Here is a 15,244-nt window from a genome sequence, read left to right on the forward strand (position 1 = left end):
CAGCGTTTAAAATTTCGTAAGGCATGAGATGCCCTCGCCCAGGCATGAAAGAGTTAAACATTCGCCAAAAGTTGGCAAAATCTGAAAATTTCTGCAAAATGTGACAAATCAGGCCGTATCTTTAGGTGGCCACGCTTCGTCCCATTCCGAACCGCAGTTTTCGCACCCTTTTCTGAATAAGCTTAAAGCAAGATCTGTGCTCTCTCAAACTTCAATTTTAGGAAATGTCCATGACAGTCATCACCTTTCGCTCCTTTTTTCCGGAACCTCAACTTTTTCATTCCAAATATTTGTCCCCAACAATTATGATTTGTTCCCTAGTTGGGGACAAAATTCTACATTTGGAAACACTGTGTTTCAAAACTTTTTAAAAGCTAGGCGCGTTTTGTGACAAAACAATTAAAAACAGCACAAAATTTAGGTTTCAAAATTAAAAAAGTTATCTGTTATTATTAAAAACAATTGTGCCGTATCAATGAATGCGAGACATGTCAGTTTAGCATCATTGGATCGGCCAAGCGTAAAAATGAGTTTTACAGTGTAATAACAATTTTGCAACGCTTATGTTTCCATTTTTAGATTAGCTTGGGGGAAAGGAAGATCTTTTGTGTCCGGAAAACATTTACGTCTAACGTCAGTTGGGAACCATTGTTCTACATTGCAATTTTGACATGAATCATTAAAATTTTATTTGTCTATAAATGTTCACAAATTGCAAATAATCATTTTGCAGTTCAACATTGTTTAAAAAGAGTGTTGCAGTGTTATCGCTTTATGAAGTTTTAAATATATTAAACTTCTTCGTCTTCATTATTCTCCACTCCTCCGTCCATTTGGAGGACATGCTCACAGGGATTTTTGCAGAAGTTTCCATAAAACTCATCCAACAGTCCTTGTCCTACTTGATCAACATCCTGGTCTGGCATGTAGACGAATCCTTGTTCACGATTGGTCATCTCATCAAACTCAGTCCTGTTCATCCTGGCCTCTCCTTCGTGCATCCCCATCACTACGATCTGTTAGGAGGAAGAAGTTTTTATTAAATTTAAGAGACTCTGATTTGGTCAGAGACAAATCCATCGTAAGTTGTTTGATCCAGAAATATTTAGTGGTTTCGCGTTCCAACAACACGTTTTAGCAACGTGTAAAAACAGTAAATCAATGTCATCAAACTATAGGTCAATTGCTAGACCAGTGGCTCTCAACCAGTTTCGGCTTAGGGCACCCTGCAAACAACCAAATAACTGGGCGGCACCCACAGTCAAACCAAAAAGTTTCTGCATTACATAAAAATAATTTTAAAAAGAGTTTTCGCAAAAACAAAACTAATTACAGTTCCGTATCATATCATGTACAATTTAATGAAGTTCGTTTCAAACAAAGTCAGTGAGTTTTAGCGCAAATCCTTTCAATGTTTGGGCGCATATTTGATAACGCTACTGTACTGTCATAACTTGCGGCACCCTTGCGAAACGTAAATGGCACCCTTGGGTGCCACAGCACCCCAGTTGAGAACCACTGCCTTAAACCCGTCCAAGTATTTACAGTTTATAATATTATTTATCAACAACCACTGCTAAACATGTCAGGCACTGAAACTTCAGTTCTGTTATCAACTTGAACGCAGAATTGTTGTTTGAGTTGGAATGACAAGTCGTCTCTCGCGACCATTCCACTTGACATCATGGATCCTCTGGCAAATCATGGACGTTTTTTGTAATGACCAAGCTTGTGATCGAAAAGCAGTGCTTGCAACATGGCAGACCTTACCAGCAGAGTAGTTGCTTGTGATGTGCTGTGTACTTCATAAGTTTGATAAATAAATGAAAGAACGAATTTGATCGATTAATTAAGTCATAAATGAACTATTTTATCTCTATATAAGAAAAACAATTTGTAATAGTGCAACTTGTCACGTCACAACCTTAACTCCGATGCTTCTCAGAAGTCGCGCTGGTTCCATGACGTCATCGTCGGAGTTTCGGTCTGTCATAATGAGCACGAACTTACGAACTTGCGGGCGAGCGCCTCGTTCCGGGCTAAACATGTTGTCGTACGCGTACCGCAATGCCGCTCCTGTGTTCACTTTGCCGTCATCTAGCGGATGACGCAATTTTAGTAGAGAGGTTACTTTGTTGCATCATAAGCAAAGAAAACCAAACAGTGTTTAGCAAGATGCAAAGAACCTTTAAACGTTTTCGGCTATTCATCTTTTAACCTTCATCAATAATGTGAATGACTTGTATTTTATTGAAATAAGAAGTTTGTGAATTAAATTGAATTACGAAAGTGCAATAGGACAAGTCATGACGACATGGCGACAAGCCCATGGTCGAGAACAATGACGTATTGTCTCAAACCCTCAATACGAGGAAGGAACATAAGGATGATGATGATGAAAGTAAGAAGTAGGCTTACTTGAAACATATTTCGTAATAGAATGAGAAGAGCCACGACAGGTGATTGTTCAATTAAAAACTTCCTACACATCAAATCAACCGTTTTTTTACATTAATTCAACGTCTGTAGACGCAAATTAATCGTTTTACAACCTGTTGTCACAGAACGGTTGATTTGCTGTCTGGCTTGTAACAGTGGCAGGACAGACTCTTCTAGTAGATAAGGTAATTCCTTGTTTTAACAGAATTAAAATATTCTGTAAATTATATCAACAATCATGATAAAGTATTTTTTTACCGCAAGTTGATTTTAAAAGTTGAAACATACTGTAAATACTGTTCTAGTCCTAAGTTAGTTGACGTAATATCTCCGTGTACAAGGCACAAGCCTCTGATTTGATTACTCGTAGGACGTTCCAATCAAATCAGTGCTTTGTACTCTTCACCTCAGTTTCATTTCTGAGTTCTTTTCACAGTATAAATTGCCTGATTGTTTAGGTCACTTTGAGTGAGTATACTAGTAGGGGGGTGTGTTATTTGACGAATTTCACGATCGCAACGTGGTACGGTGCTTAAAATATGTGGAGTAGTATCCAAATCCGGAATATGAAAACAATTATCATATTGGACCACCCTAACCCCCATGTACATGCCCCCTGAAAAGGGGGTATCCATAAATTCCCCAAAATATGAATTTTTAAGCCTTTTCACCAAACGACGTGTATTTTGGCGATATTTATGGTGCTCCTATAGGGGTTTTCGGGGTCTGTGAGTTCAAATATGGCATTAGAAATTACCTCCAAAAATCCAATATAATGGTAATCCAATATGGCGGCCAAAATGGCGCTTAGAATGGGTACTTTCGTAAAGTTTAACCAAACACAGTCATGTAATATGTCGAATTATAGGTTTTCGGGGGCGTAGAATACGAATTGATGATTTCTTTAAACGAAAAATAAGCTAATAACAACATATTTTCAAACTTATGATGTATATGTAATTTAGAATAAAACACAGTATTCAGCTCTTTGTTAGATTCATGCCGTCAAGAACAGAATTTAAATCAGTCATCGTAACATCCGCTTTGCAATTCAAATTACTCAGGTAAGCTTTCATATTGGCTCCATAAACAGAAGATGGCAACTTTTTATGGTCTTTCAATAAACGAAAAATGTCACTTTGTTTTGGAACTGAGAGTGCAGTGTCACGGGCGTATCTGATCTCGAGGTATAACCGCTTCTGTTTCTCAATCTCTGTTATATTACTATTTAGAATCTCATCCACATCAGAGTCTTTCGTAAAAGGACCGCCTTGTTTTTTCAGTTTGTTTAAATAATTATTTCGTCTTTTATCAAGTGCTACATTAGCTATTTCTTTGTCGGCGAGGCCCTGTTGTTGCAAATGCTTCTATTGCTCATCCCAGGCTTTCATTATGACGGGAATCGTAAAGTTTGCAATGTTGCCATATTCTCGGAATGAATCAGAAGATTTGGATTCTATCAAATCCTGTGATTTGGCCTTTACTTGAACAGTCGACGCAAACTTTAAGTTCTTGGCGCCTCGTTGTTTGGGTTCATAATTTATGAATCCTACCGCCCGTTCTGAATCCAGATTGTGTATAGAGGCACTTTCTAGTTTTTCGAATCCATTCTTGACAGAGCAATCTCCGATACCTCATCTGAAAGTCCAAATCCAAATATGTCCCCTTTGTGGCGTTGGAAACCATCCGCTAGTTTTGGTAATAACATAGTAAGAACCATAATCACTTCAGAACGTGTGTCTTCTATTGCTTTACTAAGTAACCTACGGATATCTTGGCTGTATGTTGTCTGGTTGAAGCGTTCCAGGGATATGAAGTTGAATGCAGGCTGTTCTAGATTGAACAAAGCCTGAGCATCGGTTTCACGAAGGTTTTTATTCAGTGTTTGGAAAGCTTCTGTTAGCTTTGAATACTTAGTAGTTTTTGCCGTAGTGAGGGATAGAAAAGGTTCTACCAGAAGCAATCCAGTCAGTGCTCCTACAACGTACATTACTCTCATGAAATCTAGTTCTAGAAAACATCTTACAATACAAGCGAGCTGGTTTGTTACTTGCTCAAATTTTTATAGAAATCTATTCACGTCTTGAAGATGGTGAACAACTACAGCGCAAGTGAGCGTCAACCGATTAAACCTTTCATCTTTTAAACATACGGAAAGATTCTTTTTTGGCGCTATGAAGATATAAAAATCCACTGCTCTGTTCCAAGGCTTATGATTGAAGTCGTGGTTTACGAGCCTTGTTATGCAATCGAGTGCTTGCTCGGTCACACTTGAATGTGTATTACTTGCTTCAACGAGGAATTTTGAATAGATTTTGTTCTTTCCAAGAGCGTTCTCTATCTCTGCCCATAACCTCGTGATTATTCTATTGAATATCAATGTTGGATGCACATTACAGAAGAGGTGATCAGGGATGTGCCCAGTCTCAAGTCTTTCAGCTACAAGTTTCTCTACCTCTAGATTGTGCGAGAATTAAGTCAAGAATTAAGTCAAGAATTAACAGAAGTTTGGTGCTGACTCCACTAGCAGCTGATAACACATTTAACACGGCAATCTTCAGTTCTGCTAGGTTTTCACGAGTCTCGTATGCAATTGGCAATGTTGGTAGTGGTCGAAACATGCCATTTACCGTTACACCTTGAACTGAGAAGGACCCAGCTCCTTGCTTTTTTGATCCGTCATCTGCATACGTAACTGTAGATTTTTCATCGCTGTCCATCATCTGTTTTACGATTTCATCTAACGCCAAAGTTTCTAAACTTCGCCCCACCTGTTTAACGTTGCGCTTATCAGGCAACGTATCTCTGTCTATTTCATCGGAGACTCATTATGAAGTTTCCATTTTCGACCATAAACCTTATTGCCGATGGTCACAACGGCCGCTGCCGCCTGTGTTTCTGACATGTGGTTGACGCTTTTTAAATTGTCCATTGCCTCGTAAATCTCTGGACGCACTTTTCGTTCACCTAAACGGATGTGACGATACTGCGCTGGCATGTCATCATGTTCATCAGATATACTGGGACCAAAATTAAGCTTTCGTTTCTTTCTGTGTCCTCTTGAAACTTCCTCGGAATCACTTACTTCATGCTCGCTTCGGTTTTCTTCAGCTGATTTTTCGGAGGAGCCACTTATCTCTGCTTTCTCTTCCAAGTATGATTTTTCTAAGACAGCCGTCTGGCGCGATCTGTCGATACTCTGCATATCCTGAGGATATTGCAAAACACAATGCAAAATAACAAGCATAATTCATCAGTATGAACATATATAAATACTCAGGTAACTGCAGACAGTGTACACCGTTTCGACCTCCCGGTCTCATCAGTGCAGTAGTTACACTGGAATAAATGGCCATGGAGATATATATACCTCCATGTGACATTTTCCCATTTGTGGTACCTTATCAGGTACCACAAATGTACTCAGGTATATTCATTGCGCATGCCAGGAAAGAATAAGCCTACTTTTGGGATGAAATTCGTATTCTACGCCCTCGAAAACTTATATATCGACATATCACACAACTATGTTTAGTCAAAATTTACAAAAGTACCCATTCCAAGCCCCATTTTGGCCGCCATATTGAAATACCGCCATATTGAAAATTCTTAGGAATTTTCTAATGTCATATTTGAACACACGGACCCCGAAAAGCCACATATGAGTAAGATAAATACCACTAAAACGCAAGTATAGTGGGTGAAAAGGCCAACAATCTCATATTTTTCTGAAAATAGGGGTACCTTATATTCAGGGGGCATGTACATGGGGGTTAGGGGGATCGTATGTCGAATTTTCATAAATATTCTAGATTTTGATACTGCTCCACAAATTTTTAGCAGCGTACGGTATGAATCGACAATTAACACACCCCCCTAATACTAGCGCAAACGGTTACAACATTTCACTTTGAATTTTTCTGTATTTTTGTTTAAAGAAGTCTGTAAAAATTCAACAGATACATTCACAGCAAATCTAATTGGGCTTATATTCACCTGTGTTGCTGAACTTGACTCGTTTTAAAAACAACAATTGCATCTTTAGTTGGTTGTCGTCGTATTCGTCGAAGTGCACCGCTGATTCTGGGTTTGGTTTTCCGCTGTAGTAAAAGCCTCCGTACTTGATTGCATCTGGTCCAATGATTGTAGTCCTAGATTGATTTAAAAGGCAGGTTAGTGAGAAACTATGCATCGCATAAAGTTCTAAGGGCTATCTGGATTATTAGAAAAAATTGTAGTAGCTTTGCGTGGCAAACTTTTGGAAAGTAACAAATGTGCCTTCGGGTAAGCGAGCATTCTGTCAAAGCATGCCAAAGTAATTCACAAAAAAAACACGCTGAATACTATTTTTCAAAAGCAAGTCAAGAGCAGCAGGGTCGTGTGAATAGCAAGAATAGATTGAATGGACTTACTCTGCAGAAAGGAAAGAAATTCTGCTCATCTGATGCCACATGTGTAAAGATGAAGCGTGGAAGACAGACACAATATCTGCCAACGCGTATGGAGGACATGGGCCTGTAACATAACACTAAATATTAGTAAGTAACCACTTACTAATACTTTCAAAGCGTTTCAAGATTTTGCCACTGTGACATTCAACTGCAGCATCTTTATTAGGCCTATGTCATAATTTTTCAATTTAAAGTAGCCTAGTAAGTCTATGTAAGAATGTCGAAGTTAGTTTGAGTCGTATCAAAAAAATAGTTTATTTTTATGATGTCTGCTTATTTGGAAAATCTTTAATAGAATATTTCTTAACTTCCAGTAGCTTTGACAGGGAGATTCAGGGAGCACTTTTGTACCAGGGGCCGGAACGATGTTAGGGGTCCGCATCGTTTTTAAATGGCCCAGATCTTGAAGAAACCATCAGGTATTATTGCAATATTGTATAGGGCATTTTTTTAAAAAAGTGCTCTGATTTGGGGCCTGAGGACCACATTGGTATCAGGTACAAATTATCCTCTCAACGGCCCTAACTACTTTGGAGGAGAAGTAACTTTGATGAACAACAAGCGGATAAAACCAAACAACTACAACATGGCATTTAACGTAATGTATCAACATAAACTATAAGTTGCAAACAGTTACGGGTGAATAACATCTGTCAGCCCTTGTCAAGCATCTGAACAACTGATCTGCATAGCAAGGTTCATGAAATCAAATTAAAATTCCACAAATATTAATTAAACATGACAAAAGAATTAACCTAGACAGCAACTTTATCTGGTAAAGATCTGGTCAGATCTATACCCGATCTGGTAAAGATCTGGATCAAATAGAGTAGTTGTCTGGAAAGAAACATGATAATTTTCATGGTTTTCCTCGTATAATTGAACCGACAAGGGACATGAGTCTCAATGCTTTTGCCGAAGAAGAGCTAACATCTGAGCCGGTTCCCGACGCAACAATCACAGCGCTTTAATTGTTTACATTTTCACTTACGAGCGCAACACGGCGTCGGGTTGCTCCAAGATCCACTGTCGTTACAAGTGCTGGTGTTGTGTTCCGATGGAAAAACTTGATATAGCGGCTGAGTGCATTCTGCTATACATCTTGATCCAGGAGAATTTCCTTTATTGCAATCAATCTTTCCATGCAAGATCCTTCTTCTTCCATTGCAAGCTTTATCAATAAAACGAGTTTGAAATGTTGCAGGAAGCTGGCAGTATCAACCAAAATTAAATACAGCAGCGTACTTAATATATACACAACTTAAACTTTCTGAAATAATAATTCACTTTTTGAGTAATTTAATTTTTGTAAACATGGTCTAAAGATTGCAAACATAACACAGCAGCGCTGAAAAACAAGAGGCAACCTCACTCTGCCAACCTCAGTGACCAAACCTACGTCAGTGGATCAAAGTATCTACAAGTAAGCAAACTGCCAGCATTGAGCTTACAACAAGGCCTTCTCAGTCCGAAGACATGGAACCCTCTAATTAGACTCCTGAGTGCTCCTGCACAAGGTTTGAAAGGACGGTACCCGGTCAGTTGGTCGACAGGACAATTGGTCGACAGGACAATTGGTCGACAGGACAATTGGTCGACAGGACGTTTGGTCGACAGGACGTTAGGTCGACAGAACGATTCATTTTCGGGTTAGGGTTAGTTAACTAACCTTAACCCTAACCTAACCCTAATTCTAACCCTAACCCTAACCTTAAAATAAATCGTTCTGTCGACCTAACGTCCTGTCGACCAAACGTCTTGTCGACCAAACGTCCTGTCGACCAAATGTCCTGTCGACCAAATGTCTGTCGACCAATCGACCGTACACCGAAAGGACGTGAGTTCGAAACCTTCTGAAAGATCACGACTGTGTCTTTACAAGACACTAAATGACTTGCTAGAAGTTGATGACGATGCCAGTTGATGACTGTGTACAGCATATAGGCTTTCACTGCTTTTGCTGCTTTCGCTGCTAAAGCTGCTTCATTCAGATTTTTTGCATTTGTCGTCATTTTGTAGGATGTTCTATATTGTTACTACACTGAGCACTTAATTTTATTACTGTTCTTTAATGTTCAAAACTTGTCCCCCACCATTCTCTAAGCATTGTAATCCACCATCATTGCATCCATCCTCCTCACAGCAGCATCGGCAGAGCGAGAACTTCAGATTATTGTTGCACAAGGTAGCTTGGAACGATGGAAGTATATTCTGAAACAACACACCATCATAATTATACCCATATCTTGACAGTGCCAACACCTTTTTACTTAGTGTGTTATTTTGGTTTCAAGCAACCTTTAACGTACGCATTTTGTCGCTTCTACCTATTTCTAAACTTTTGAAATCTTATGTCCAGCAATGATTTTTATTTTGGTAATCAAAAATTATTCGAACTAACGTGATTGATGGACTTTATGCTCGTAAAGTGTTTATCTAAAAACTTAAAGATCCCAAAACACTGGCTTCTGTAGATGACAGGACGAAGCAACAATCCAGCAATTCGTTTCTTTGGTTGGTTGGTTAGTTGGTTTGAGTCTTCATCCTCGGACTGACAAAGCCTTGATAGGTTATTCCTGGTAGTTTCGTATACTTGTAGAAGCTCTTGACGCAGGGCCGGTTACCGAGATTGGCAGAGTGAAGTTTTCAGATTGTTGAAGTGTTGTTGCCGGAGAATTATTCCATTCATTACTGTAAGTGCCGCTAAATGGAGAGCAGTCCTGAAATGCGTTGCTCAAGCGCACACCACGAGAGTCGAACCAGCGCCGCGTGATCTTGAGTCGAGCGAGTAACCACTAAGCTAACGGGGTGGACTAAGGCGGCGTTTCTTGTGTAGTTGACCGGCATATTTCAAAATCGTCTTAAGTTTTATTGTGTGCCGAGCCTTTTTTCCATTGCTTATTATTGTTTGCTAATAAATGAAAACAATCAACCAATCAAACACTGAGAAAGCTTTCTTGGACGGCATAGTGTGAAGTGATCTTAACGGTCTTCGAATCAAGCAGCCATTCTGGAGAGAGTAACCAGTCACCAATAAATCCACCTACAAGGTTAGTCCGTTCAGTCGATTTCTACTCTCGGTCACTTTGTAAATCACTTCCCTCCACAGCTCTTGATTTCTCGCAACCTCCTTCAGCCTTGCCATGCCCATCTAGCTGTCATTCGTCACTGTGTCAAGCCATCTCTTGGGACGGCCCTTTCCTCTTCCTCCGCTGACCAAACCAAACACGTTGTGTTTTTCAATGATGCGTTTCTCATTGTGTGGCCAAAATATGGAAGTTTTTGCTTGACTATTCTAGCTATTAGGGCTATGTCTCGTTTAATTTGGTCCAAAGATGTTCTCATTAGTTGTTTTTGCTCTCCAAGGAACTCGCAGCATCTTTCTCCAACAACATAATTCAAAAGCTTCAATATTTTTCGTATCTGCTTTATTCATTGTCCATGTTTCACATCCGTAAGTTGTAATTAGAAATGTTATACTTTTGATCAACTTCTGTTTTGTTTCTAGTTTGATAATTTTGTTTTTTCAAACCCTATTTATTTTAACCAATGCATTTTCCCCAAGGTCATTCTTCTTTCTGTCCCTGGTGTGTGATAACACTCCCAGCTTATTTTAAACTCTAGAAATACAAATTCCTTTACCGTTTCCATTTCTTTATTGTGGATCTTCGTAATAATGTTATCCGCTTTTCAGTTATCATAGTTTTTGTCTTTTTGATGTTGAATTTTAAATCAGCTTTTCTCTTTTCTTTTCACTTTTGAAAGTTAATTCTTCAAGATCTTGTGCACTCTCGGCGAAAAGGGTAGTGTCATTTGCATATCTTCAATTACGAATCAATTCTACCACTTGCTTTGACTACAATGCTGGAGTGATTTAACCTGCTTTTCGTATGATCAGTTTTGTGTAGCCTATATATTGAATCATCATCGTTAAGTTCCTTCCTCTCGTCGAGAGTTGGAGGCAATGAGGCGCCATAGAGAAGGAAATAAAATGTATTCTTGGCGGGTTCCCTTTTCAATTTTAAACCTCAAGATAGGGTTAGGGAAAGCTTTGTGATTAGGTAATGAACTAACACGCACACAGCTGTCAATCAACTCGTTCATCAGTATATACTTCAAACGTACCTTGTTCTGATTGGTGTAGCATTGGGTGGAGCGCTTGCAACCTTTCTTCACTGAATATCGCGGTGATAGCACGTTGCCAAATCTTCCCTCAACTGTCTCACAAGAATCCTGCGCGAAGGAATACATGGTGAAATGCCGGTAAGATTGTAACATGTACCATGTTTTTAGCTCACAAATTTAAATTTTGAGAACATTTAACCGAGACTTATCAAATTTGCAAAATGCAGTTCATCGCTGCAAATTCAAAACCTAAATTCTGCTCTGACGAAACTTAGGTCACGCTTCCTGTTAACAAAAGCCACTCTCACGATTAGCTCACCACATCCGTATTTCTGAAGCGACATAACTGTGTAACCGTTTCGCTTTCATAACTCCCACCATATTACTGATAAAAGGCACTATAGGATATTATGAAATAAGCGAGAATTAAAAAATACACTCAGAGGAGACTTTCACAGAGAACAGACCGAACGACTTCAGAAGGAGAAGGTAAATTCACGACCGGAGAATGTCGCTTTTCTGACACCGGTCGATAAACTAAATTGGTTAGAGTTAGACAAGATAATTATTAATTTCCCGAATAGGAGTTTATAATTCTGATCTAACCATAAATATACTTTTACATTACAAACTGGCCACCCTACTCTCCTTAGTGCCGAAGGCTTAGTATAAAGAGAACCTTATCTTCTCATTCCCTAAAGCTCAGTATCTGAGTATGGGACCTTTACATTACATTAAACTTGTTTAATTTTGTAGGCAATCATACCCCTAGACAGAAAGCCTAAATTATTCTTTTTTAGCCAGAGACTCAGAGTCTCTCAACAACCAAAAAGCTCTCATTAAGCAAAAGAAGGAAAACCCCACAAGATTATTATCAACGACAATCTTACTCAAGGAATTCATAACAACTTGCAAAAAGCCTTTCCTCTAGAATTGATTAAACGATGAAATCGATTTTATTGTTTGTGGCTTCATAACTGACTGGATGTCTCTTTGTGATTGATGCTTTGCAAAGGTGTTGCTTGTGACGCTTGCTACGTGAGTTGCTTGCGACGACGACGACGACGAAATGCTTCCACGAATTGCTGTTGCATAAAACTTGTTCTGAAAGTTTCATTCATTTTCATGGCGCTATCGAAGTACGGCAGTTAAATTGACTAAATTTGGTCAGGCCTCTTTTTTATTATCGTTACCGGTATTTGATTTTTTCAATCTTATTTAGACTTGTTCCTGGTGGTTAGTAATTTTACTTGAATTGATGCAAAGGCAAGAAGAGTCTTCACTTCTATGGATCTTATTGCGAGCCATAGCCAGCTATGTAGACTACACATTACACAAGCCTTGCCAACGTCAACCCGCGAACCTATAATAATGACTGGACTTAGAGGCAGATGAAAGTTTGATTTTGAACGCTGGGCTAAATGTACGTTATAGTTCTTTGAATGACAGTTGTTTTATGAAAAGCCAAATTGCCAAAGTGTAATCACTGAGTCTCAACCCTATTCGGACTAACGGGTGGACGGGTTCCGTCCATACCTAAAACTTTCATCGATTACATAAAAGTTACTCGCTCAAATTAGCTGAAGTTTTATGACTTTTCCTAAAAATTATTCATCTTTGTTTTAGTAATAAAATGACATTTTTGTGTAGTATAGTTTTTTAGTTATCAGCAGTTTTTGACACCCTACTCCTAAAATTGCCAGGTCATCTGAAAAACTTTATCATCTTGTACAAGGAAGTTTGCAAACATATGTATTGTTTTGTGACTTCCAAGATTTACTGCGTGACCTACATGACTACTGACCATTTCGAATTACATGCATGACTGGACCGTGTGCCTTTTACCAAGATATTAACGATTTCAGGAGATTATGACGGAGACATCAGAAAAATTAAAAAAGAAATGACTACTTTTTGCAAAAAAGCAATAGCAAATAACTGGTAGAGTATGTGTGTCCACTTAAAATTTTAACCAGTTTGTCAATAATTTTGCTTTAACTTTGCGAAAAAAGTAACCTCGTAACGTTTTTATAGCAAAAGTTATTAGCAAATGAAAGTGTGGATGGAATAAGTCCACACGTCAGGCCATTACCTCACAAAAATAGCTTAGTCCGAATAGGGTCAAACCACTGCAGCCTTCCTGAGTTCACTTAAAATGTTACGAAATCATTTCTGCTACCAGTGCTGCCAAATACTCGTTTGATTTTTAGCATGTACCAAAATGAATTCAATATTTGTATGACAATAGTAATACAAAAGTCCTTTATGACTTTTGAACCTTTCAAGTAGTTCTTTATCACAAGTTCTCTATCACAGAAACTGAGATACCTCGTTTGATTTGCACGTCTCTAATGTCTGGGAAGCGATGCAGGCTTCGAGAGAAGAAGCTCTTCTGCAAGTCCAGCATTGCAAACCTAAACATTGTCAGCACAAAACAATGATTAATTTGAGATATTGGAAAATACTTAGGTGATGATGATGATCATATAAATGACGATGATAATGATATAAACGATGCCCACTTTACTTCGTTGATGGAAATTGCAGCAAAATACCAACAAAAACTTAGTTTTCAAAACCCGACTGCGCATCGGCTGAGCAATTATACTTACAACAACAAAACATTTTTACTTCATTGAATCATGGCCACCTGGAGATCCGGCCTGATTTGTCACATTTTGCAGATTTTGATTACAGCTACTGCTAGTGCTTGACTGACATTTTTTGAGATGTTTTTACTTTTTGTGGTTTCCTAATGACATAAAACTTTTTTGTTGCCTTGGGGAAGCAGTAGTAAATGAGAAAAAGTAAGTTGAAAAACGCTAAATCAGACTGTTATTGAAAATTAACAGTCTGACTAAAATCTTCGAAATCAAATTTTCTTTGCTTTTCAACATGTGAGAATGTTGAAACCTATTGTGTCATCTGGGGAAAAGAATAAAGAAAGCGTAAGAATATAATTTTTAGAAAAATTTATTTAAACGTTTGCTCAAAGTTAGAAAAACCTGGAAATTTCTGCAAAATGTGACAAATCAGGCCGTATCTTTAGGTGGCCATGATTGAATGAGTGAGAAAGTAAACTTAAAGCAAACCTTCTGAAAAAGATTACGCTTCGTAGTTTAACATTTGTTCAGGAACCTACCGCACATGCAGCGATTACAGATAATAATCTGAACATTCCATTTTTTAACAACTCTGCTTCCGACCTTTCAGTTCAGTTTGTTTTTATTTCTGACCATCACAACGAAAAAACAATATATGACAAACATAGCAGAGGTTTAGAAAAAGGTAGAAGCGACAAAACTCGGACGTTATAACGTGCATGATACCAAAGCAGGACAATCAGTTTATGGCACGGTCGCAAGACCTTAACTTGTTTTCCCACTGCCAGACATGCTGAAGCTGTCATCACTACAAACTATACCTTCATTTGCAACTAGTTACCTGGCATTCACTTTTATTCTTTTGCACAAACGTTTCTTCATGAGAATCAGTTTTATTCTATTTGAATAAGACTGTACTGACGAAGCCACACTGGTGTGGCGAACGCTCTATACAATAAATTGATTGTCTGATTTAGTGTGATGCTGTCTACTCTGTTTCTTTATAAACTTGCTTAGTCTGAAGAGGTAAGTTATTATCCTTGATATAGGTTAGTTTATAGTTCATTTCCTTTGTGTTATGTTTGTCTGCTTCTATACCTTGAGCAAACTTGTTTGTTTTAACTTACCGTTGGTTGTAGTGGCAACCGCAACGACCATGAGCAGAAGACAAGGTAGGACGCCCATTTTTCCTTATCCTGAGGCAAGTCAGCAGAATGAGCAAAATTATTTTCAAACTAAATATCTCAGCACGATTTGGTTTAAGAATGCTTATCTAATCACGTGACTAAATGAGTGTTTTTCTCAAAACAGAATCAGTGAGCAAACCTTCTGGTAATGCGACATATTTCATACGTTTTTATACGTTATTCTTATGTAATACATTGCTAATGTACCAACAAGATTGCTTATGCTTGCGAACTGGCACATTTTCAATTTCGAGGTATTCGGTCGAGATCGTGCAAAGGTAATTGCTTCCTGATGACTTGGCACTAAATTGGCACAGGAATTATTTTTATCCCAAAACCACAAATCATTTTTATGAAAAAGATAAAAGTAGAAATTATTGTCGTAAATCTGAGAAAAAGCAACATTTTATTTTCTAAAATTTCCGTGTGACAGAAACTA

At 38.3% G+C, this 15,244-nt stretch overlaps 1 protein-coding gene across 1 annotated transcript; it reads right to left on the minus strand.

The window, feature by feature from the left end:
- Nucleotides 1-675: 675 nt before the first annotated feature.
- LOC145779978 (uncharacterized) lies at nt 676-14,841 on the minus strand. The gene is made up of 9 exons (XM_082591670.1): nt 14,746-14,841; nt 13,344-13,429; nt 11,016-11,123; nt 8,984-9,101; nt 7,882-8,061; nt 6,852-6,954; nt 6,436-6,590; nt 1,925-2,097; nt 676-1,016 (listed from the first exon to the last, which is right to left on the minus strand). Exons 1-9 carry the CDS (start codon nt 14,801-14,803, stop codon nt 792-794), a joined length of 1,206 nt encoding a protein of 401 aa, XP_082447796.1. The 5' UTR covers nt 14,804-14,841; the 3' UTR covers nt 676-791.
- Between the last annotated feature and the right edge of the window lie 403 nt (nt 14,842-15,244).

The sequence above is a fragment of the Aplidium turbinatum genome, chromosome 11 (assembly GCF_918807975.1).
Source record: "Aplidium turbinatum chromosome 11, kaAplTurb1.1, whole genome shotgun sequence".
NCBI lineage: Eukaryota > Metazoa > Chordata > Ascidiacea > Aplousobranchia > Polyclinidae > Aplidium > Aplidium turbinatum.